This window comes from Schistocerca cancellata, chromosome 3 (assembly GCF_023864275.1).
Source record: "Schistocerca cancellata isolate TAMUIC-IGC-003103 chromosome 3, iqSchCanc2.1, whole genome shotgun sequence".
Classification (NCBI taxonomy): Eukaryota; Metazoa; Arthropoda; class Insecta; order Orthoptera; family Acrididae; genus Schistocerca; species Schistocerca cancellata.
In genome coordinates, this window is record NC_064628.1 from 119,833,854 (window position 1) to 119,859,962 (window position 26,109).

Here is a 26,109-nt window from a genome sequence, read left to right on the forward strand (position 1 = left end):
CCCTTAATCTCTATATTTAGTCCATCTGCTCAAGTCCTTAATAAGGAGGCCCACAGGTTGCAATGGTGGGACTCGGTCCTCTCCAAAATATACTTATGACATTCATACAAAAATATAGTATAATAGTCATTGAAGCAAAGTCCGCTCTGTGATAACAGCAAATGACATTCCTTGGTCATGAAGTTTCAGTGGCTGAAATCTTTCCACTAAAATACAAGATCATGATGAACATACTATGCCCAGTGGATTTTTAACAATTAACAAGATTCCAGATAATCATGAACTTTTACCATCGACACTATAACATCACACATGTTTAGGCATGCTAGTCAGCCACCCAGTATTGATAGGTTTAAAAGAGGGAGGGAGGGAGGGAGGGAGGGAGGGAGGGGGGGGGGAAAGGACCAAACTGCGAGGTCATCAGTCTCTTGTTCCCGGTAAAATGATAACACAAGGGAAAGAACAACACAGGAAAAAGGAAAAAATCAGAAGAACAACAGCAGGACAACCAACACTACAATGGACAAAAGAGGAAAAGAAAAACACAGAGAGAAGCAAGAAACAGGCAGAAGGGATAAAAACAAGAGAGCAGATGACCGTGGCTGGCCGACCATGAGGATCAAAGGAAAAGCCAGCCACTCTGCGACACATTAAAACATCCAACCTAACAACATTAGAGTGGAGAACACAAAGGGACAAAGGACATGCGCTAAAACACATATAGAATGATAAAACCCACCGTCACGTATAAAACATAAAACTAAATTAGCTGATGAGGTGTTGTCAGCTAAAATTAATGGCAATGAGTCCGGTAACTGAAGAGTCCGTCTCAGGGCAGCCAAAGGACAGCTCACCACGATACGGGTCACTATCAGCCAGGCACTGCACCGACACTCAGGCACGTCATCAGGGCGCGGAGGTAGCCATGTGTCACCCAAGCGTGGCAAATGCGGAGCCAACATAGAACCACAGAGTCCCTGTGAGAGGCCCGCGTGGAGGTCTTCCACACACTTGTAGTTGCCTTAATGGTACGCTGTTTGTTGTGCATGCTGAGGGTATGCCATTCAGTCACCCAAAGCTGCAAAGCCTTGCGGCATAGTACTGAACACAGGTCAGTTGCAGAGAAGCCGATCTCCATAAGCAGTTTCCGTGTAGCCTGTTTGACCAGCCTGTCGGCAAGTTCGTTGCCTGGGATGCTGATGTGACCTGGGGTCCATACAAACACCAGTGAACGACTGGACCGTTCCAGGGCATAGATGGACTCCTGGATGGCCGCTACCAAAGGATGACGAGGGTAGCACGGGTCGATAGCTTGTAGGCTTCTCAAGGAGTCAGTACATAGAAGAAACAACTCCCCAGGGCACGAACGAATGTGTTCAAGAGCACGGGATATAGCCACAAGATCGGCAGTGAAAACACTGCAGCCATTGGCAAGGAATTCTGTTCATATGTCCTCCATGGACATATGCGAAGCCGACATGATCATCGGCCATTTAGCCATCAGTGAAAACCCCGTCGTAGCCTCGGTACATGTGAAGAATCGAGAGGAAGAGAGTTGCAGGCTTAAACGAGTCCTTAGGGCCATGTGAAAGGTCCAGGCCAAGCCGCGGCCTAGGTATACCAAATGGTGGTGTACATGAATGGACCTCAAGTATAGTTGGTAAAGGTAAGGCCTCCAGTTCGGAAAGAAGGGATCAGACATGAACTGCAATTGGAAGCCCTGACCTGGGTCGCCAATGCGGGAGATGAACCGCTGTGGGTGGGAAAAGGAGACGGTTAATTCAGATGCACAGGAGAACTACAAATGTGTACAATGTAACTGGCCAGCAGTTGTGCACGCCTAACCTGCAATGGAGTGACTCCAGCCCTCCACCAGAATGCTAGTCACTGGACTCGTCCTAAATGTTCCTTTTGCTAAGCGAACAGCACAGTGGCGCACTGGGTTGAGTAAACGCAACGCTGAAGGTGCCAATGAACCATAAACCAGACTCCCATAGGAAAGGCGGGATTTAACAAGGCTCTGTACAGCTGCAGCAGCGTAGAGTTATCTGCACCCCAGTTGGTGTTGCTCAGGCAGCAGAGGGCATTGAGGTGCTGCCAGCACTTATACTTAAGCTGACAAAGGTGAAAAAGCCAAGTCAACTGGATGGCGAAAACCAGTCCTAAGAATCAATGTCTCCACTACAGTGTACAGTGAGCGGATCGTCATTAAAGTACAGTTCTGGTTCTGGATGAGTGGTACGATGCCGACAGAAGTACATAAAACAAAACTTTGTGGCCGAAAACTGGAAACCTTGGGCTAGAGCCCATGACTGCACCTTCGGGATGGTTCCCTGTAGGCGTCGCTCAGAAACACCAGTACTTGTGGAGCAGTTCAAAACGCAGAAGTCGTCTGCATACAGAGAGGGTGAGATGGACAGCCCTACAGCTGCTGCTAGACCATTAATGGCCACTAAAAATAGACACACATTCGATACAGAGCCCTGCAGCAACCCTTTCTCCTGGATACGGGGGGAACTATGGGAGGCATCAACTTGGACACGGAAAGTACGAAGCGAAAGGAAATTTTGAATAAAAGACGGGAACGGGCCTCGGAGACCCCACTCGTATAATGTGGCAAGGATATGATGTTGCCAGGTCGTGTCATACGCTTTTCATAAACCAAAAAGGATGGCAACCAGGTGTTGGTGTCTGCAAAAGGCTGTTCGGATAGCAGACTCGAGGGACATAAGATCATCAGTGGTAGAGCGACCCAGGCAGAAGCCACCTTGACATGGAGCCAGTAGGCCACGTGACTCCAGGACCCAACCCAACCACCGACACACCATACATTCCAGCAGCTTACAAAGAACATTGGTGAGGCTGATGGACCGATAGCTACCCACTTCTTGTGGGTTTTTACTGGGTCTGAGAACCGGAATGATGCTGCTCTCCCACCATTGCGATGGAAAGACTCCATCACACCAGATCCGGTTGAAGATCACGAGGAGATGTCACTTGTAATCAGATGAGAGATGTTTAATCATCTGACTGTAGATCCGATCTTGGTCCAGAGGATGTGTCGGGGCAATGTGCTAGGGCACTGACGAGCTCCCACACTGTAAAAGGGAAGGGATGTTATAGGATTCACTGTGGTGTGTAGTGAACAAGAGGACTTTCTCTTCCAGCCACTGTTTGCGAGTGCAAAAGGCTTGGGGGTAGTTCTCCGACGCCGAGGATTGAGCATAGTGCTCAGCAAAGTGCACGGCAATTGCGTTTGCGCCAGTAGGTAACACGCCATTTATGTTAACACCGGGAATACCTGTTGGGGTCTGGTACCCGAAAACTCATTTGATCTTTGCCCAGACTTGGGAAGGTGACTTATGACACTCAATGGTCAAGACGTATCTCTCCCAACACTCCTGCTTCCGTCATTTGATAAGCTGGCGAATGCAGGCATGGAGCCGTTTAAAGGCTATGAGGTGCTCCAGGGAAGGGTGCCGCTTATGTCACTGTAGAGCCCGCCAACGCTTCTTAGTTGCAGAAAAGCTCGACAATGCTCCTTAATTGCTTCAGCGACTTCCGGCGACCACAAAGGGACTGCCTGAGGCTCCAGGCACCCTAAAAAGTGAGGGATCGCATTTTCTGCAGCAAAAACGATTGTTGTAGTCACCTGTTCAACCATCACATCCATGTTACCGTGTGGGGGAGATTAACGGTGACAACAGAGGTGAAAGTTTCCCAGTCCGCCTTGTTTAGAGCCCATCTGGGCAGGCGTCCATGGGCCTGATGCTGGGGCACTGACAGGAAGATGGGGAAAAGATCACTACCACACAGGCCATCATGTGCTCTCCAGAGTGTAGATGGGAGAATTCCTGGGCTGCAAATTGATAAATCAATCGCTAAGTAACTACCAGGAGCCACACTGAAATGTGTGGCAGCCCCAGTATTTATGAGGTAGAGGTCGAGTTGGGACAGTAAATTTTCAACATCTCTGCCTCAGCCAGTAGGTGCGGTGCCACCCCACAAGGGAGTATGAGCGTGAAAATCTTCCAAAAATAGGAAAGGTTTACGGAGTTGATCAATCAGTGCAGTGCAGTTAAACCGCTGCAATTTCACTACAGGATGATGTCGTCATGAGACTGAGAAGCCATGGAACATTCATTGAGGCAGTTTACGCCTCAGGGTCACCTGCTGCCACTGACTTTTTGCCTGAGCAGTCTATATCCATTGTGTCTGAGGGTCCGGCGAGATCTAGGTTCTCAGCGGACGCCAGAATCTCCACCTCATCTGCAGACGCAGAGCTTGTAGGTATTGATGGTTTGGGTACCACTGCAATTCCCTTGGTCTTGGGGGATCTTCTTTTTGGATTTCTCTCACTGTTTCTTGGGTTTCCATGGCTGGGAGGACTGATTCAGTCTCCGGGACAGAGGACAAGCTTGAAGCCCTACAACCAGCTGTTTTTGGGCTCTTCAGCCACTGGCGGGTATCATCTTTCCCACTAGCAGAAACTTGGGAAGGACGTGACCCAAGAGAACCCTTCCTAGCGAGAGGAGCCAAAGAAGACTTACAGTTCTCCAGCACAGAAATGGTGACTGATAATCCTGATAGTTGGGGGGCGGGGGGGTTGCTCCCGAAGTAGGTGGTGCGGGCGTAATAGGAGGTCATAGCCACAGGAAGTAGGCACTCAAATTTCCTCTTAGCCTCAGAGTGGATCAGCTGGTCCAGGGTCTTACATTCCATGATTTTCCTCTCTTTCTGTAAAATCCTGCAGCCTGTCGAGCAAGGTGAATGATGCTCTCCGCAGATGACACAAATGGGATGCAGGGCACGTGGAGTATTGGGATGTGATGGACGTCCACAATCTCAACATGTGACGCTGGAAGCACAGCAGAAAGACATTTGGCTGAACTTCCAGCAGCGCATCGCAGGAGAGACTATGGCTTGATGTCACAGTGGTAGACCATCAACTTGAACTTCTCGGGCAATGTGTCACCCTCTAAGGTCAAGATGAAGGCACCGGTGGCAACCTAATTATCCCTCGGACCCCCGATGGACGTGCCACATGAAATGGACTCCTCATCACTAAGTTGGCACACAGCCCGTCATCGGATTGCAAAAGAAGGTCTGTGTGGAATATAATTCCCTGGACCATATTAAGCTCTTATGAGGCGTGATGGAAACAGAAACATCCCCTAGCTTGTCACAGGTGAGTAATGAATTCTGTTTTGATCAAGACTGACCCAGATCTCATTTTGGACAAGCCCTCCATCTCCCCAAACTTGTCCTTTAAATGCTCTACCAAAAACTGAGGCTTCATCGACACTGAGGAATCCCCATCAGCTCTCGTACATACGAGACACCGGGTGAATAAGGTTCGCTGCCATCTTTACCCTGGCGTTCCTCCTATGGTGTGGCCAGGGAGGGAAACGATTTAGGATCATACTTCCTTGCATTGTACTAAGACTTGGAATTCCTAGACTGCTGGCGTTTGATCACCAACAAGTGATGACATGGTATGCTTCATGCGTCATCCGCCCTGATGCCACACTTCGACCAGGGGCCCTCTCCACGGGCGGCACCCAGCCGCAGCAAAGGTCACCTGGCAGGATGGCCATTGCCGGGAGTCCCGATGCCCCAGGATGACAGGCATCTAGTCCTTGGCATACTTGGGGAGTTAACAGCGCAGGCATCAGCAGAGCAATCCCTGTGTAGTCAGGGGCTACAACTAACAGGGAACATGGTGGCCCCACCACAACGGACTGGCTACCGTGCTAGATATGAGGTGCAAAGAAATCTACGGTCATTGGCAGTGCAGAAAATGGTGCTGCATAGTGGGTGGAGGAAAATGCACCCAGGAAGGAGTCCTCGCCCACGAGATGGAAAATGAGTGGGACTGCAATGTCTTGATGAGGAAGTGGGCTAAAGATCTCAATTCACGATGGACATGATGCATCATGTAAGGTGCCCTTCCCCAATTGGCTCACTCTTCAGGAAAATTTTGAAGAATGGAGGTCAAACCCTGCAGGGGACCATTACATAAAGGGCGAAAGGTGTGAGACTCCTTTTAGTTGCCTCTTACGACAGGAATACCTCGGGCCTATTCTAACTATCAAGCCCGCAGGGGGCCAGCAGAAAAAAATCTAACTTTTCTGGATTGGCATTTTTGGGGGAAAAAATCTGTAAATTATAAAAAAAATTCAAAAGGTGACAGTAGAAGAACTTTGACAGATATGTCCAAATGGAGGATACCATTGCAATCTTAAAGCCATTATCTTTCAGAAAAAAAAAAAAAAACAACTTTAACAAAATATCTAAAACTGTTACAGACATACAGCATTTTAACTTTTTTTTTTTTAAATTCACATCTTCAAAATGGTGTTCGCAGTGTCATCTTAGGAGGCCTGTATCTAGGGGCAGGAATTTTTTTGGAGAAAACAAAAAATGTGTGTTTCTTATGTACTCTTGAATTTTAACATATGCTAAATTCAATAACATCCGAGACTACGAAGGTAACCCCCCTACCTGAAGTGATATGGATTATGCCAAATATTTAAACAATATATAAGGACAATCTGTAGTCATTTAACCCTTTCACGTACATGGGACACATTTGTCCCACATATAAATCACCTTACTAATTGGACTGTAAGCACAGTTGATGTGCTGCAGATGCTCTACTTGAAGCAGAGACATTTGTTTTCTTTAATATCGTACATCTTTGGTGGCAACATTACTATAACTACCATTAGTCGTTGGTTATTGTTGGTGCTTCTCACTTTGAGCAGACACACAAATTTATTCACTTATTGTGTGCGTATTGTGTTCTCTGCCTTACTGTCACAGTTTGAAAGTATATTCAAGTAAGTTTCTCTTTTACTTAGGCCATTCATTTAGAAAATAACTGTATGTCATCAGTGGAAATCTTTATTTTCATTCTTTGGGACTTAGTTGTCCCAATGTACCACAATGGTAATTTGTGAATTTGTTTTTGAATGTCATGAAATCGTTACTATCACGTAAAAATACAAGCGGAATGGTATTTAAAATTCGGTTGAAAATATATTATCTTTCATTTTATTAAATAATCGGAAAAAAATTTTACTGGTAAAATTTCAAATCTGCTTTTAGGTCATGTGCTCCAGAAAAAGAGAATTTTTCATCACTGATGAAAATGTTATGCAGATTTTGGTGGCTTGCAGTAGTGATGAGGAAGATAACCTGTTACTGGATGAAGAAGATAAAATTTTTCTTGAAGGAGATATGGAAGATGAAAGAGAACATGTTATTATAGAAGATCCTGAAAAAGAAATACGTAGCCCACTGAGCAAAAGAAGGCATACAGACGAAATATCAGAACCAAATGCTGAGGTACCTGATTCCCTTCCAGATTTACCAGAATTTAAATGGTCCAGAACTTACCAACCAAGACAGTTCAGTGGCAACATGAATCATGAATTTGGGAAAGTGCTTTTGTTTAGTGTCAGTGAAAATCATGAAATGCCACGGCTATTTGAAATTTTTTTCTTCCACTATTGGTCTAAAAGATTTGCTGCATGATATATTAATGCCTGAAAGTATTCGGTATGCAGAACAATCAGGCAACACATTCAGCACAAATGAAGATGAAATCAAGGCATGTCTTCGTATGAACCTGCTAATGGGGTACCATATTTTGCCTACATTTAGAAGCTACTGGGCAACAGAACCCGATTTAGATGTTCCTTATATAGCTCAGATTATGCCACTACATCGGTTTGAAGAGATTCGAAAGTACTTACATTTTTCCAACAATGCAGATCAGTCAATAAAGGAAGTCCGCACATACAAAGTGAGACCTGTAATTACCCATTTGAACAAAACCTTCCAGGAATCTCTTAGTGCAACTAGGACTCAATCTGTAGATGAACATATGATCAGATTCAAAGGACATAATATTATGCGACAGTATGTCAAAAATAAGCCAGTCAAATGGAGTTTCAAAATGTGGGGGAAAAAAAAAAAAAAAAAAGGGGGGGGGGGGGGGCAGGTCCTGAAGTAGGGCTTGGTGGGTCAGTAGTTCTGCAACTGACAAAATCACTATCCAGACTGGGATGTGAAATTTACATAGATAACTTTTTAACTCTCCAGCTTTGCAGTATTACCTTGGTTTACAAAATATCAGATCATGTGGAACAGTGCACATCAATCATAAAAACATTCCAAAGACATTCCCTCCAGACAAGGAAATGAAAAGATGTGATTCATACAGTCTCAATAGCAATGGTCTGACAATCCTCAAATGGATGGATAACAAGCCAGTTTTTCTACTGACTAATTTTATTTCCCCAATACCATGTACGACAGTGAAGAGGCGTCATTCTTCTGAAAAGATCAATGTTCAGTGTCCTCTTATGATAAAAAAGTACAACAAGTGGATGGGAGGGGTGGACCTTATGGACCAGAAGAAAGTGACATGAGATTGACAGGAAGGCAAAGATTAAGTATTACCTGAGAATTTCCTTTGATCTTCTTGACATTGGTGTAAACAATACATATGTAATATATTCAAAATTGGCAGAAGAATCAGGATTCAAATCAACACTATCATCCCTAGAGTTCAGACAATGCATTGCGAGAAATCTAATTGGAAATTATTCAAGTCGACAAAGGAATTTATCAACAGTGGTAAAAACATCAAGAAGGTTGCAGACCAGTTGCAATCCAAAGAGTCCAGAACACCAAATTATAAAATAAGTCATAAGGAAGAGATGTGTTCATTGTGCTTCAAAGTGTGTTGAAAATAGCAGTTACAATATTTGTTAACAGTGTGGTGTTAATTTATGCTTTACTTCAAGCAGAAACTGTTTTGCAGAATTTCACATCAAATAGACAACATATACACAGCCTCTGTAATTTTTTGATGTATTAAGTGTAATGTGTTCTGTAACTGTCCTTTAAGGACCACAGGGACAAATACATCCCAGTTTTTTTTTTTTTTTAGCAGTAGAAATAAAAATGTTTGAAATAATAACATATTTTGTTTATAAAACCTCCAGTTACCACAGAGATACAAAAATTTTAATCACTAGCACTTCAGTTTTCTTATGTACCTGAAAGGGTTAACATGAGAAAACTTGCGCAAGAATACTGGCCTATTTATTACTTATATTTATTATAAATTATCAGAGTGCAAAAAATGTTTATGATTTTTCTTTACTTAAATATTGTTGTAATATATTAGTTTAGTTCAGGAAGTGGTCAACTTGAATCAAACCATGCCCATAAAGTTTTAGGACGATGTATTTTTGGTGGGGCTGGACTTCAGCCAATGAAAAAACAGATAATAGCAGAACACTATAGGAGTTAAGTGGAGACTGGGACTTTTCAAGTGAAGAGCTCAAGGTAGCAATTCTGGACACCTTATGGAGTTCTTGAAGAAGGCAGACCTGCCTGCAGTAATACGCGTGATTCAATTGTCGAGCTGGATTTACAGAACTGAGGATAGACAGAGCATGAGTTGTGATTCTTTGTATCATGTATGTTAATTTGTGCATTGTCATATTGAACTCTGAACTGTTGTGTGCTGATGAATATTTCGTGTACTGCGATTATGAAAGGAACTTAGTTTTGTGTATCTTTAATGGCTATTTAGTTTGGGATTGTGCCACCATTCTCCTAACACACTCAACCTAGCTTTACTGCAGTTGATAAGGGTATTTTCTGCCTATATTTTGATTGAATATCATAGTACTACATTCAGTTTACTTGACATGTCCTTTCTTGAATAAACATTATTCAACATGATGCTCTGCAATCCACATCAATTACAGAAGTTAGAATAGGATGTTTGATAATACTCATTTAACTTTTATTTTGTTGTTCTGTGTATTTTATTAACTTACAATACTAGCCAAAGCATAGGCTATTTGACTGCAGGGTCGCAGCTACAGGTTATTATTTGCAGCAAATTAGCTGTGGGGTATCAAAGCAGACATACATGGCTCAACCACTTGACTACATCGAGCTATTGTTTTATTTTAAACAGAGCCGGGCATAACCCAAGTGCCTGAAGTAGGAGTAACTGCAAGTAAACACGCAACTGGTTTGCTCGTATGAACTGCTCCTTGGAAGACAACTACTCAGCATTAACTGTTATGTGCCATTGCAACGACTACCAGGAGCAAGAGAGGTTCATACACAACTTATGGTAGCACTGTCATGTGACAACGCAACAGCTTGCAAAAATAAGTTTTTTTTGCCCCATCCAGTTCAAGATGAACCATTAGCGATAGTGGTAGACGGAAGCCTGTAGGCAATCGGCACAGCTCTCAATCAGTATGCAGCAAGACACTGGTAGATATTGGGTTTTTTCTCTCGTAAACTCAAGGAGGCTAAAATCAGGTGCGGCACAATGACCAGAAGCTATTGGCCATTTACGAATCCACGGAACACTTTTGCCCTTATGTGGAGGCCAGGCCTCTTGTAATCATTACACACAACAAATCTATAACGTCTGCCTGTAGCAAACACAACAATAGCTGTTACGCACATCAATTTGCCAGCTTCAGTTTATCGGCCAGTTGACCATGGGCACATGGCACATAGCAAGGGTGAAGACTGCAGTAGCCGATTTTTTCCTCACAAATTGGAGCCATCTTGTGCACAGTTTGATTACAAGCAACTCAGCACAACACAGGCTCTAGACAGGCAGTTGAAGGAATATTTACAAAGCAGTTTAACGCCCTAAAACTTGAACTGGTGCAACTTTCAAGGGCTATCTACACAATTTAGCGTGATTCTCCAAAACCAGCCCCCCAGCCACTGCATGACAGAAAAGTTACGCAAAGTGGTTTTTGTTAGTATAAATACACGAGCCCATCCAGGCACAAAAACAAGCATAAAACCGTTGACAAAAAGGTTTCTGTGGCCCAGCATAAAGGAATATTGTCAAGAACATGCATAGCATGCCTATGTAAAGTGAGCCAATATGTACACAAGCTGGTGGGAGAGTTTCCAGATGCAATGTACATTCAAACAGTGTGGATCCACTGCCTTAATCAGAAGGATATAACTATATTTGACACGACTGACAGATACACCTGATGGGCAGAGGCAGTCCCAATCAGTTGGGTCTTGGCAGACAATAGGAAGATTTTTTTTAACAGCATGGCTATTACAGTTTAGCTGTCCATTGCACATTACTACAGATTGGGGACAGCAGTTCAAATCAACACTGTTCGTGGAGCTGTCCACACTGTGCGGGTTCCAACACCAACACACAACTAGCCACAACTCAGCAAGCAACAGGATGGTAGAGTGCCAGCAGTGGACACTGACAGCTGTACTTATGTGTTATGAAGAGAGTTGGACTTCCACACTGCTGCTGGTTATACTGAGCCTCCACACTGCTTGTAAGCTGGACATTAGAGGCAGCAAAAGCACAGATGGTATTTGGTGAGATGTTACGCTCATACAATCAGGTGTTTTCATTTGTTTTCCAACACAAGAAATACGGAGGACGACAGAACTGCTATGTTACCTACAGTAAATAACAACCCAGACATACAGGCTGCATCTTTCGCTGGCATCGTGCCATGGAGGACATACAATTTTCGTACACAGAGATCTGGAAACGTGCTTTCATGTAACGGAAAGAACGGATGCAGTACATCAGCTCTGACAACCCCGTCCTCTGCTCTGTTCCAGGTTTCAAAATGTGACAAACATACAATACAGTTACAATATAACAAATCATAAAACGTGTCACTCAGTGAGTTAATCCAGCGTATCTGCTTACATCATACACTGCTATAGTTTGTGAGGAAAATGAAGAAAATGTACCCTTGACTCCAAAGCAGACCAATGGAGGGACTGGGAAAGCGTCACCCTTGGCTCAGCAAGCAAATTGGAAAGGAACACTGGAGATACCAGCAGTCTGTGCCATGACTAGCCAACGAGTACAGTACAGGAGGTGGGAGGCACAGATTCCGGATTAACATTTAAAGAGTCTGCTTTGGACAGCAGACACACAAACATTAGCATATTAGGGCTATGTTTAGTCTTTGACATTAGAGTTTTGACAGTTCTGTGTTTGTGACCTGATCATTGTGTTAATTAATCGTGCACAATAAAATATATAGAATTCAGAAGTGCTGATTCATGCTTCAATAACAAGGGGCGAAATGGAGGGTATCTACAATCACTTTCGAGAATAGAACAAACATTTGAGTAAGTCACATGATGAATAGCATTTCAATATTGCAACCCCGGCTGTTTTTCGATCAGCTACATACGTCAATATAATATACATTCACACAACTACCTGTAGGGTTATAAAAATATAATTTGAAAACGCGATTGTGACTAATAAATAACCGGTTACTCACTTTTATGAGCAACTGGTAAACTGTAAAGCTTTGGGCATTCGACGGCACAAATATTTCAGCTACTGTAATATACTTCTGTCGCAGAACACACACACACACACACACACACACACACACACAGCGCGCGCATATCAAAAATATCACAACCAATCGTAAGCACTGAAAATACAACAAACTAAATCTTACTACATATATAACCGGAAACGACTGTGAAAACACTAGATAAATACTTACAAACAATTTAGTTGGTGCATGCAGCTTTAGCTTTGACCGTTAAGCATTTCAATGGGTATAATTTTTAACTCTACAACTTAAAAGTATGTAGTACGAAACGATCTATATACACGTATCGTTCTTCAAGACAGTGTCATCTGCTATTTCCTAACACTTAAATAACATAATTACAGCTGAACATCTAAATTCGCAAATCGCTGTCACTACCAAAGCAGAAAATCAGTTTACTTTTGCAAAGAAAAGAAACTTTGGGAGTAACAATTGCCACATTTATCAAGCAGACGGCGACAACCAATAAGCTATATAAGAACTTCACTGCATTAACTACTTAGTTTACAGTAACACTGGTTTGTACTGCAGTTCACTTCTATTGTCTTCCTTCCACCAAGGCTTCCAGCTTCAAACACAAGTTGATCGCAAAACATTTTTATTCGTTACGTCACTTATCAGCCTATGTTACGTCGATATATTTTACAACTTATTAAGCGCACTGCATTGTAAACCATACCTCGTCTACGTTCCTTCGAGGTATGTGAAAGAATGACAGAAGTAATTTAAGCTTGACTTGTGTTTGCAAGTCAGGAAAACAGTCCTTAATGTTTTTTAGAACTTCGGGGTTGAGCTGCGAGGTAATTGATCCACCCGTCCACGAATCATTTGACGTACCAAGCTTATTGTGAAGCCACAACGATGTATCACTGTCCCTAACATTCGCCATATTAAGTGGTATAATACTGGGTTCTGCCGTTAGGATCGCATAAGTCGTACGTACTACGTCCACATTGACATACTAGCTACATATCAACTTTTCTAATTTAATATGTAAATGAAACCGAAATTTCTTTTAAAATATTAGATACATAAATTTTATATTGTAAATTTACTCTGGACCTCTCTTCATATATGAAAAAAATGTAAGACCAATACTTAAACGACTTCACTGGTTATTGAACTCTGGCGGAATTTTTAATTGTCGTCATGACTCCGAACTATAAACATCTTGTTTGTTGTGAATGGAGTGAAACTGTGTACTGTAAGACAAGGTTTCTCTTGTGAAGGCGGCATAATATTTTCATACACAAGTAGTTAATATTAATAATCAGAACACCGACATGCAGAATATAATTTCAGCACAGAAGTGTGACAGGGATCACAATACTAATCACGCAGATTTTAGTAACAGTAGCCTGGAGGAAGTCCCAGATTGTGTTTTGAATCATTTTAAATTTCTAAAGGTAATGTGCATGATCTTGCATTGTTCGGCTTTTGTTTACTGTTACCATGAAATAACTGAAATGTTCTGCTTCCTGCAGTTTCTGTATTTAAACAACAACGCATTGAAAACTTTACCGGACTGTTTGTTTCAACGTCTAAACTCCTTAAAATGGCTCGACGTTAGAAATAACCATTTGACAGAACTACCAAGAACTATTGGAAATCATCCGTTTCTGGAAGTTATTCTTTTACAAGGAAACATGATCAGAAAACTACCTTTAGAGTTAGGTAGGTTACAATACCAAAGCTAACAAAAAAGCTAAACTAGCCTTATGTTGCAATGTTTTATTCAAAGTTTCAATAATAGCCTAAGTTTGTTGCAGACAATACAGTCACACTAGTAATTTTGTGACTGATGTTACATCTCATGATCAAGTAAATGTCAACAAAATAGGCACCAAAAACTTACTATCCTTTATTCGAGTGTTGTGTTGCTTTCATATTCCAGGGCCAGTAATCGTGTATACACCATCGTAATGATTACTTTTTGTTGACATCAATAAAAATTTTATTCCCCAGACTCCCAAGATTGTTTTCCCCTAGAGAGCTAAATATAGTAATAAGCAGTTTGTTTGTGTGGCCATCTTCCGCAGCAGTTGTTAACATTTGTTGTTATAGATTATCTGTCTTGAGTTGACTGCAATGTAACTCACTTCACTTCACACAAGGCTGAGGGATGGACCCTCTTCTGGGAGCGAAGTTCTAGCGCTTTATGCGCTTCTCCTTCTTAAATGGTGTGGTGGTCATAAAAGGTGACATGGTGGGTGTTTTTGGTCTTGGCTTTTGTGCTGTGCGTTTTTTTTTTTTAATTAAAATAAAAGAAAGATTAAAGGATAGTGAGAGGGATAGTGTGAGAGATGGAAAACGAACGGCCTAAGTGACTGGCCGGTGGTGGTGGCAAGTCTCCGCTACTCGCTACAGTGGTGTTGGCCTCGCACGGATTTCATTACTGGGACTGACGTTGTTTGCGTGCGATTTCTTCCATGGCTTCCACAGCTTCGGCAGTCATCTTCCTCCTGCCAGACCGGAACTCTTCGTTCACAAATCGATCGATGATATCTACTAGGTCGTCCCACTGGGAAGGCGTGAAAACGGGTTGTGAATTTATCACGGCTAGTTCTTTCTTCGTGAGCACTTCCATCAACGCGAAACGATATGGGTACGTGCGATGGAGCGGTCGGTGGGGGAGGGGAGGTGTGGGCTGGTCTGGCGGGGTGAAGGGGTATGGTTGGCCTGAATAGGGGTCCTTCAGTGTCGCGGCAATGTTCTTCAGGACGACCTGTACGTTGGTCATGTCAGGAAATGGTAGGCAAATCCTCCTCTTCTTCGTTGGCTTCTCGACTTGCGAGGAGTCAGGAGGCGCCTTGGCGCCCTTGCTTGCGGCTACCACCTTGGAAGGGGGCAGCTCAGGCGGCACATCCTCCGTTTCCATGGGCGCCACCTCCTGCATTGCTGCGGAGGGGGAGCGGCGGTTGTTTGCGTGGCCGCGTCGACCCCCACCGGACGACTCACGGCGGGGGCGGCGGCGGGAACTGGCGGCTTCTTCTTGATAGCCCGCAGCTCATCGCGTAGCTGTTGGAGCTGGCGATGGACTGCTGCGAGCTCTTCCTTCAGTGCGGCCCTTTCGGCCGCAAAGGCGGCTTGGAAGCCGGCCAGAGCTTCATCGGTGGCGGCCTCACGTCGGCGCGGCCCGCACCCCACGCCGGAGCGGGACGGCCGACGAGGCGCTTGACGGCACCGCAGGGTGTGGTGCGGTGGGTGGACGGCGTGACTTGCGGAGGTAGCCGCAGCTACGCGAGTTGGCGGCGTGTGGTCCGCCGCAGTTCGCGCAGCTGTAGGCCACCTCACGAGGTTTCGTGCAGCTGCGGGTGTCGTGAGCCGCCGCGCACTTTAAGCACGCGACGGCATTCTTACATCCGCGCGCGGTGTGCCCCAGCTGCTGACAGTTGTAGCACTGGAGCATCGTCCCGTTCCGCTGCGTTCGCTTGCGCCGTGGCTGCCGTTGGCGGCCGCCGGTGAGCCCATCGCATTGATGAGCACTTCCAATGCGGCGGCAATCTTGCTTCCCAGCCATGGCGTTGGCGTGCGCGAGACGATGTGCGTCGCAGCGAGTCGAGCGGCGTAATGCGCGGGGCAATGTAACTCCAGATGCGTTTTGCTTTTATAAATAATAAGCGATTTGGCAACAATTATGAAACCATTGTTGACTGGCACTTACATAGCTGAAAATATTTCACTGCTTACTCTTGCATTTGGAAAACAGAATGGTGTGAAAAATTCCAATCAGTGATGTTCTTGTAGATTTTCCTGACGTCTATCAAAGTTTATATCACTATTATTAAGACTTTTGGCCACAGACGTTATGTATGTAGTTGATTGATAGTTTGAGTTTTATTTGGTTGCACTAAGTTAAATTCTGTCAAAAGTGTTGTAATGAAGGACAAGTCAAAAATACAATATTATATAGACAAAAAAGAAGAAAAGCAAACAATATTGTACTATAATAGTAGGAATACAATATTACATGCAGGTCTTCAAGAAAAACAAAATGGCCTACTGCAGATGGTATACATACAAGACCCACAAAATTACATCATTAGCATATAAATTACATCATTTTCAATGAACTAAAAAAATCATGACCCTACCATGTATGTATAATTATGAAAGTAATTGGTTTCTGCAGGCACATGAGGAACATTTTGTGTCAAACAGCCGTAAGTCCACAATTACAAAATGAGAAAACAGACAATTTTCATAGAGGCTCTCACACAAAAGCAAAGTATTCTGTATCAACCTAAAATTCTGTTCAGTGAACTACCAAAGGAAATTGAAAGAATATAAAAATTCTACACCAGAAAAGAACTCACCTGCTAATTAGCAAGAGTGTTCGTAGTGTCACGGGATACTTGAACCATCAGCATGCAGAATAGGGCAGCTTATGCAGAATAGAGCAGCTAATTTCCTTCATCATAGCCCTCTTATCTGTGTAAGGTCATCTATGACACAACCTGTATCATTTTATAATGATGAGATACATGGATGCTAAATAAAATTTGGATATAACACATCTTACTCAAAACTTGAAGCTCTAGAAATTAATTTAAATTATATACAGTATGATTTATGAGGTACGGTTTAAATTTCTTCTTGAATAGATGAGGGTTGTCGATGTCCTTTTTAATATTCAGTTGGACCCTATTGTAAATTCTTATTCCAGACTGGTTAACTCCTTTTTCTGCTCTGTTGAGAGTTACTGAATCTTTGTGAAGGCTTTGCTTCTGTCTTGTGTCATGATTGTGAAAATCACAGTTTTTTGGAAAAGTTTTTGGTGGTTCATTATAGATATCAGTGAGGAACTGTACTTACTTTTGAGTGTGAATATCTCAAAGGCCTTGAATACATGCCTACATAACGTCCAATTTGTAAAATCACAGATCAACTTCACGGCTGATTTTTGTAATTTAAAAACTTTTTCCATTTCTGTAATATTTCCCCAGAATGTTATATCTATGATCTATTGTTGTTGTGGACTTCAGTCTGAAGACTGGTGTGATGTGGCTCTCCATGCTGCTCTGTTCTGTGTGAGCCTCTTCATTTCCGAATAACAATTGCAACATACATCCTTCTGAATCCACTTACTGTATTCGTCTCTTGATCTTCCTCAGCCATTTCTACCTCCACCCACTTCCCAATAAATTGGTGATCCCTTGATGTCATAGAATGTGTCCTACCAACTGATCTCTTCTCTTGGTCAAGTTGTGCCTCTCTAATTCTATTCAGCCTTCCTTATTAGTTATGTGATCTATCCACCTAATCTTCAACATTCTTCTGTAGGACAACATTTCAAAAGCTTCTATTCTCTTTTTATCTAAACTGTTGAAGTTTCACTTTCATACATGGCTACACTCCATACAAATACTTTCAGAAAAGACTTCCTAACATTTGCAGCTATATTCATTGTTAACAAATTTCTTTTCTTCAGAAATGCTTTTCTCACCAGTGCCAGTCTACATTTTATATCCGCTCTACTTCGGCCATCGTCAGTTATTTTGCTGCCCAAAAAGCAACATTCGTCTACTATTTTAAGTGTTTTGTTTCTTGATCTAATTCCCTTGGCATCATCTGATTTAATTCAACTATATTCCATTATCCTTCTGTTGTTGTTCGTCACATTGATTAAACATTATACTGCATCTATTAAGGACGTAGCACTTCCTTGAAATTACAGTTGAGCTTCCATTTTCTTGCATCCACACAAATAAACAAGGTTCATCGTTCATTTGACACTTATTCAAGGCACCTGGAAATCACACAGATTAGCACACCAGTTAGAATTACGACAGTCTCAGCTCCTCCACCACATATGCCTGCATTTACTTCCAAGGTTTTCTATGAGATGCAGTAGAACCTCAAATATGCTTTTGCTGTGAGAATAATAATGAAAGATTTATCTAAAGTTGGTCTTAATTTGCATATGTGTTGTCAGTTTTTATCAAAAGCTGACCAGTTTGTCATTGGATTATCTAATTTGCATTACACTGTCATATTTTATCTTAATGTTGTCTAAGAGGAAGGATCTTGATTATTTTGTGTTAGATTAGAACATGGTCTGGCACATAACTTACAATGAAAGCCATTGCATTGATAAAACTGTTTGTCAGCATTTTTGTCAGGGACAAATTATCCCAATGAGTATGACTGATAAATGATAAAGAAACTATTCTTATGAATATTATGAAATAATACCTTAAAATGTTAATCCAGTTATGTAAGTTCTAATATTTTTTATGACATTTGATCTTTCCATATGTATATGTTTTTTTGGTGTACATGTTTTATCTACCAATAGTTTGGGAGATGATGCAGATTGGAATTTTCAGGTAAAGCGATACCTGAAAAACCCTTGATTGAAAGCAAAACTTTTTCTTTCTAAAGAAGAGCTTTGGCTCTCACAGATACCCAAACCTCTTTGGGGGATTACTGAAATAAAACAACCCTTTTGTTTTATATTCCTGTTTTGAAAGTTCCGTAATTCCAATGGTATCTAATAAGTGATTTCGCATAATACATTAAATCTCATAAAATTTATTATTTCATTTGTTTACTAGTAGGTCATGCTTGTCCAATATATGTTCACAATATTTTGCATTTACAAATGAAGCCATAATTAAGAAAATTTAGGTTAGCATTGTTATCTTTCAGTTGTTGTTGTTGTGGTCTTCAGTCCACAGTTTGATGCAGCTCTCCATGCTACTCTATCCTGTGCAAGGTTCTTCATCTCCCAGTACCTACTGCAACCTACATCCTTCTGAATCTGTTTAGTGTATTCATCTCTTGGTCTCCCTCTACGATTTTTACCCTCCACGCTGCCCTCCAATACTAAATTGGTGATCACTTGATGCCTTAGAATATGCCCTACCAACCAACCCCTCTTCTAGTCAAGTTGTGCCACAAATTTCTCTTCTCTCCAATTCTATTCAATACCTCCTCATTAGTTATGTGATCTACGCATCTAATCTTCAGCATTCTTCTGTAGCACCACATTTCGAAAGCTTCTATTCTCTTCTTGTCCAAACTATTTATCGTCCATGTTTCACTTCCATACATGGCTACACTCCATACAAATACTTTCAGAAACGACTTCCTGACACTTAAATACTCGATGTTAACAAATTTCTCTTAAGAAACACATTCCTTGCCATTGCCAGTCTACATTTTATATCCTCTGTACTTCGACCATCATCAGTTAATTTGCTCCCCAAATAGCAAAACTCATTTACTACTTTAAGTGTCTCATTTCCTAATCTAATTCCCTCATCATCACCCGACTTAATTCGACTACATTCCATTATCCTCGTTTTGCTTTTGTTGATGCTCATCTTATATCCTCCTTTCAAGGCAATGTTCATTCCGTTCATCTGCTCTTCCAAGTCCTTTGCTGTCTCTGACAGAATTACAGTGTCATCGGCGAACCTCAAAGTTTTTATTTCTTCTCCATGGATTTTAATACCTACTCCAAATTTTTCTTTTGTTTCCTTTACTGCTTGCTCAATATATAGATTGAATAACATCGGGGAGAGGCTACAACCCTGTCTCACTCCCTTCCCAACCACTGCTTCCCTTTCATATCCCTTCACTCTTATTACAGCCATCTTGTTTCTTTGTAAGTTGTAAATAGCCTTTTGCTCCGTGTATTTTACCCCTGCTACCTTCAACATTTCAAAGCGAATATTCCATTCCTTAACCTATCTTCTTAGATAAGTCGTGGGGTCAGTATTGCCTCATGTGTTTATACATTTCTCCGGAATCCAAACTGATATTCGCCAAGGTTAGTGTCTACCAGTTTTTCCATTCTTTTGGAAAGAATTCGTGTTAATACTTTGCAACCATGACTTATTAAACAGGTAGTTTGGTAATTTTCACATCTGTCAGCAACTGATTTCTTTGGAATTGCAATTAGTACATTCTTCTGGAAGTCAGAGGATCTTTCACCTGTCTTGTAAATCTTGCATACCAGATGGAAGAGTTCTGTCATGGCTGGCTTTCCCAAGGCTGTCAGTAGTTCTAATCGAATGTTGTCTACTCCTGGGGCCTTGTTACGACTTAGGTCTTTCAGTGCTCTGTCAAACTCTTCACACAGTATCATATCTCCCATTTCATCTTCATCTACATCCTCTTCCATTTCCATAATATTGTCCTGAAGTACATCGCCCCAAGGCTATCAGTAGCTATAATGGAATATTGTCTATGCCCCGTGCATTTTTTTTTTTTTTAAGAGCTCTGTCAAATTATTCTCTCAGTCTCATATCGCCCATCTCATCTTCATCTTCTTCCAGTTTCCTTCCTGTAATATTGCCTTCAAGTTTATCTACCTTTCCCTTCTTTGCTTATTACTTGTTTCTCACCTGAGCCCTTGATATTCATACATCTGCTTCTCTTTTCCCCAAATGCCTCTCTAATTTTACTATAGGCGGTATCTATTTTTCCTCTAATGAAATATGTCCATAGACATGTCACGGCACTGCACTGAACAGATATTTAAATGTTGTGCAAGGGCAGTTGAATTTAGTGAAACTAAACTTCTAATTGTTGTTGTTTATAGGTCCCCTAAGTGACTTCAGAGCATTTATGCTCAAACTTGATAGGGTTCTTGATTCACTTTATAGGAAGTACCAGAAATTAGTTATAAATGGGGACTTCAATATAAATTTTATATATGATGGTGCAAGAAAAAAGATGTTCGTAGATATCCTAAATTCATATGATCTGATGCAGATTGTGTTTTTCCAACTAGGCTGCAGGGAAACAGTAGCACAGCCATAACAATATTTTGTATACATTCTTCATTACTAGATGGACATTCTGTGGGTAAAAGGGTGAATGGCTTTTCAGACCACGATGCACAAATTTTAACACTAAAAGATTTTTGAACTCAAACAAATGTCACATATTATTACGAACTATGCAGGAAAGTTAATCCAAAAGCAATAGAGAGTTTTTTAAACCTTGTCAAGGAACAACAGTGGCAGGATGTTTATTGTGCCAATAACATAAATGATAAATATAATGCATTCCTTAACACATTTCTCATGCTCTTTGGGATCTGCTTTCCATTAGAACGTTCAAAACAGGGTACTAGCAGTGATAGGCAGCCCGGGTGTCTGACTAGTGGCATAAGGATATATCTTGTAAAACAAAGTGGGAATTATATCAATATGTTAGAAGTAGACACAATCAAGCTACAGTAGTCTGTTAAAAACGTGCTTAAAATGTTATTAGCAAGGCAAGGACTATGTGGTATGCAAATAGAATAGCTAATCCACAGGATGAAATTAAAACCGTATTGTCATTTGTGAAGAAAGTGTCTGGTCAGCAGCACAAGGTCGATAATATAAAGTTAGTATGTAGTACAAATATTTCTGTTACTGATAAGTCGGATATATGTACTTTATTTAACATTCATTTTATGAGCATTGCTGGTGGAATTAAATAAAAATTTAGTTTCTACAGGGAATCATGTAACACTCTTGGCAAATGCCTTTCCGAGATTGATGTCTGAAATACTCCTCTGTGATACAGACAAGGGGGAGATTGAGTCCATAATTAAATAACTGGAGATTAAGGACTCTCATGGATATGATGGAGTGCCTAGCAGAATATTAAAGTACTGTGCTGTGCTGCACGTCTTAGCATTGTATTTAGCCATATTTGTAATTTTTCCTTTAAGAATGGTCTGTTTCCTGAAAGATTAAAGTAGTAGTAAAGCCGCTTTGTAAAAAGTGAGAAAGGGATAATGTACACATTTTTAGACGTATTTCTATGCCCTCAGTGTTTGCGAAAGTTATTGAAAAGGCTGTGTATGTAAGGCTAATTGATCATTTTATATCACACAATTTGCTGTCAAATGTAGAGTTCGGCTTTGAAGTCATTTAACAACTGAAAATGCTATATTCTCTTTTCTCTGTGAGGTACTGGATGGGTTAAACAAAAAGTTTTGAACAATAGGCATATTTTTTTGATTTAACTAAGGCATTTGATTGTGTTGGTCACAAAATATTGCTCTAGAAGTTGGACTATTATGGAATACGGGGAGTAGCTCACAATTGGTTCACCTCTTACTCTAGAAACAAGACAGCAAAAGGTCATTATTCACAGTGTTGAGAATGGCTGTGATGTGGGGTCTGAGTGGGTTATTGTCAAGTAGGGGCTGCCCCACGTCTCAGTGTTGGGAGCCACGCCTGTTCTGCATTTATGTAAATGATATGCCCTCTAGTATTGCGGTTAACTCTAAAATATTTCTGTTTGCTGATGACACTAGTTTTGTAGTAAAGGATGTTGTGTGCAACATTCGCTTGTTTTCAGTTCATGGCTTGTAGAAAATAAACTGATGCTAAATCACAGGAAGGCTCAGTTTTTACAGTTTCTAACACACAATTCAACAAAACCTGGCGTTTTAATTTCACCAAATGGGCATACGATTGGTGAAAACGAACAGTTCAAATTTCTAGGTGTTCAGGTAGATAGTAAACAATCGTGTAAAGCCCACATTCTGGATCTTGTTCAAAGACTTAATTCTGCCATTTTTACTATTTGAACGGTATCTGAAGTGAGTGATTTTTCGACACGAAAGTTAGTCTACTTAGCTTATTTTCATTCGCTTATGTCGTATGGTATTATATTTTGGGGTAACTCTTCCCATTCTAAAAGGAGATTTTTGGCTCTGAAATGGGCGATTCGGGCAATAAGTGGTGTAAGTTCACTAACCCCTTGTCGACCCCTGTTCATGAGTTTGGGTATTTTGACTTTGGCCTCTCGATATATATATATTCCTTACTGTCATTTTTCTTAACAATGTTAGCTTATTCCCAAGAATAAGCAGTTTTCACTCAGTTAATACTTGGAAGAAATCAAACCTGCATTTGGATAGAATTTTCTTAACTCTTGTGCAGAAAGGTGTGCAGTATACTGCTGCATCCATTTTCAATAAGCTACCACTGAAATTCAAAAATCTTATCTGTAATCGACGCGCTTTCAAATAAAAACTGAAGACAGGGCGTATACGACCCCGAGAGATCCGGGAAAAGCGCAGGAATTTTTTCATCCGGGAAAAACCTGGGAATTTTTCATTGTTTGAGTTTTCAGTTAAATTTTTGTAATTTTGACTGGTAAGAACCGATACTCTAACAAAGGATATTACTGTATCCCGCTACAGCAGAACAATACTTCAACAATAAAACATAAACAAAAGAAAAAAAACGAAAATAACTTAAATTGCAAAGGAAAGGCGTCATATACAACAACGTCACACAGTGTTCATGCAAGCATCTGCCATCAGCAAAATGTGTTAAAGGCTTTATAAAGACTATGCAATGCTTCATGACAACAAATTGCCTCCGATGAGCGTGTAGTCACAACTGTTCACATTAGATTCGCTTTAGCAGTTACGAGCGGGCTCATGCGCCTGCGCAGTTGAGTCGCGTTTGAGAGTAGTTTCTCCCACTTCTGGCTACAGGAATGTGGCTGTTGGCTATACAAGTCATCGCAGCAAGCAGCTAGATGAATCGCCTGTTTTTATTATTTATTCCCTTCATCTTTCTAACAAAGTCTGTAGGCTGAAGAGTGCCATACTAAGCTGCTGCCAGCCCGCCCCCTTGGGGGGGAATTGAAATTAAAAAAAAAAAAAAAAATAGCCGCTAGATACTACCGTGAAAAGGGGGTGTCAAATTCATATTCTTGAGGGAAAAAAAAACTTGTTTCACAAAGCACCTAGCATCCAGAGCTCGTTTGTCTGTCGATTATACATATAATTTTGAAACGCTTCCTTGGTGGTTTTTGAACACATTTTAAGTTGATTTCTGAATGCATACATAGTGTACGTGATGCCCGTGTCAGGAGAATCCTCGTCGCATCTAGAAAAACTTTCCACAGACAAAAAGGGGAGGGGGCTGTACGAGCTGAGCGGAGTAAAGCCGAACGGATGAATGCCAATCGCTGTCCAATTATGTGGTTGACTGGGTTTGCGAATGATCAGTGTTGTTATAATTACTAGCGAAATCCATAGATTCAGACTACCAGAATGGGAATAAACGGCTGACAGGAATAACAGGTGAGAAAGATTACATATTATCTTCTCGGTGTATCCAAGAAAATGAAATTTTGACAGAAAATTTTTAGCCACATCCCTACACTAGTAAGGACCAGTTGTACAGTCACCGGCTAGCAGCCCCTTAAGTTCTATTCTGGAAGTAACGCGGAAAACGTGTTGTGCGAACATGTAATAACGCCTAACCAGAAGATAACTAAACCTGTGATTCTGGCAGGGTTAGTGAAGTTAATGGGGGAACAAATTTTGACAATGGAAGGAATAGCTACAGAATTGGTGATGACAAGATTGTTTGTTATAACGAGGAAGAAGAAACGGGGACATCACACAAATTATGGAAGAATAAGATGATTCCAAATTTATATAAAAATTTCGTAATAGCCTACTACTTTTCGATCTCATGCTTGAGAAATTGGTGCGTTATGAATGAAATGTGAAACTATTTCCTAACATAAAGTTTTTTGCTTGTAGTAGGCCTAATAGGGATTTGATATCCGTACTTCGTGAGTTATATTCTGTCGTGTTATAAAAATGGCCATTTGTGCCAAAATAGTCTCGTTTATTTGGTGTATGTTACAAAATTGCTGCAATATTAGAAAGGCCTATTTTGTTTTATCTAGCAGACAGTGACAAAATAGACGTAATCAGACCGAGAAACCACACCAGTCTTGGGTATTATTTGTGTTAACAGCTTTTTCAGTATTAGATAACAACATTTCGATTTTTCATGCAGCAAAACTTTGACGAGGTAATAGATTCTTTCGCAGAAAGGAATGCACGCCATGTAAAGCTGTAGCAAGATTACAGAGAAAAAATGCTAGGAGCTATGGATTGAAGAAATGTGTACTTTTTTGCTTGTCTGTTGTCTTTATGTAGCCTATATTTAATTTTATGTCACACAACACAGCAAGTTATTAGCTGATAGGCAATAAAGAGTGAAAATTTTCTGAAGAGTTCTTGTTCTCCCGATTACAAATAATTCCATTAGCTAGTAATTGCGAGATTTCTTTTTTAAGAGGGGCAGGCTGTCAGACTGGCCGACTGGGAGCAGGAGAGGCACCACAGGATATTTCAATTTCCATTGTCCTGAATATACACTACTGGCCATTAAAATTGCTACACCAAGAAGAAATGCAGATGATAAACGGGTAGTCATTGGACAAATATATTATACCAGAACTGATATGTGATTACATTTTCATGCAATTTGGGTGCATAGATCCTGAGAAATCAGTACCCAGAACAACCACCTCTGGTCGTAATAACGGCCTGCATACGCCTGGGCACTGAGTCAAACAGAGCTTGGATGGCGTGTACAGGTACAGCTTCCCATGCAGCTTCAACACGATACCACAGTTCATCAAGAGTAGTGACTGGCATATTGTGACGAGCCAGTTGCTCGGCCACCATTGACCAGAGCTTTTCAATTGTTAAGTGATCTGGAGAATGTGCTGGCCAGGGCAGCGGTCGAACATTTTCTGTATCCAGAAAGGCCCGTACAGTACCTGCAACATACGGTCGTGCATTATCTTGCTGAAATGTAGGGTTTCGCAGGGATCGAATGAAGGATAGAGCCAAGGGTCGTAACACATCTGAAATGTAATGTCCACTGTTCAAAGTGGCGTCAAAGCGAACAAGAGGTGACCA

The 26,109-nt window shown here is 41.4% G+C and overlaps 2 protein-coding genes across 2 annotated transcripts in view; one reads left to right on the forward strand and one right to left on the reverse strand.

Moving 5' to 3' along the window:
* Positions 1-13,314, reverse strand: part of LOC126177131 (negative elongation factor A-like) — a 159,358-nt gene extending 146,044 nt beyond the window's left edge. Inside the window, exon 1 of the mRNA XM_049924400.1 lies at positions 13,090-13,314. Within this exon, the coding sequence (XP_049780357.1) occupies positions 13,090-13,299 (210 nt within the window). The 5' untranslated portion in view covers positions 13,300-13,314. The remainder of the gene's footprint in view (positions 1-13,089) is intronic.
* Positions 13,315-13,693: 379 nt separating this feature from the next.
* Positions 13,694-26,109, forward strand: part of LOC126176158 (uncharacterized) — a 182,804-nt gene continuing 170,388 nt past the window's right edge. The window contains exons 1-2 of the mRNA XM_049923300.1: positions 13,694-13,816; positions 13,895-14,084. Of these exons, the coding sequence (XP_049779257.1) occupies positions 13,694-13,816; positions 13,895-14,084 (313 nt within the window). The remainder of the gene's footprint in view (positions 13,817-13,894; positions 14,085-26,109) is intronic.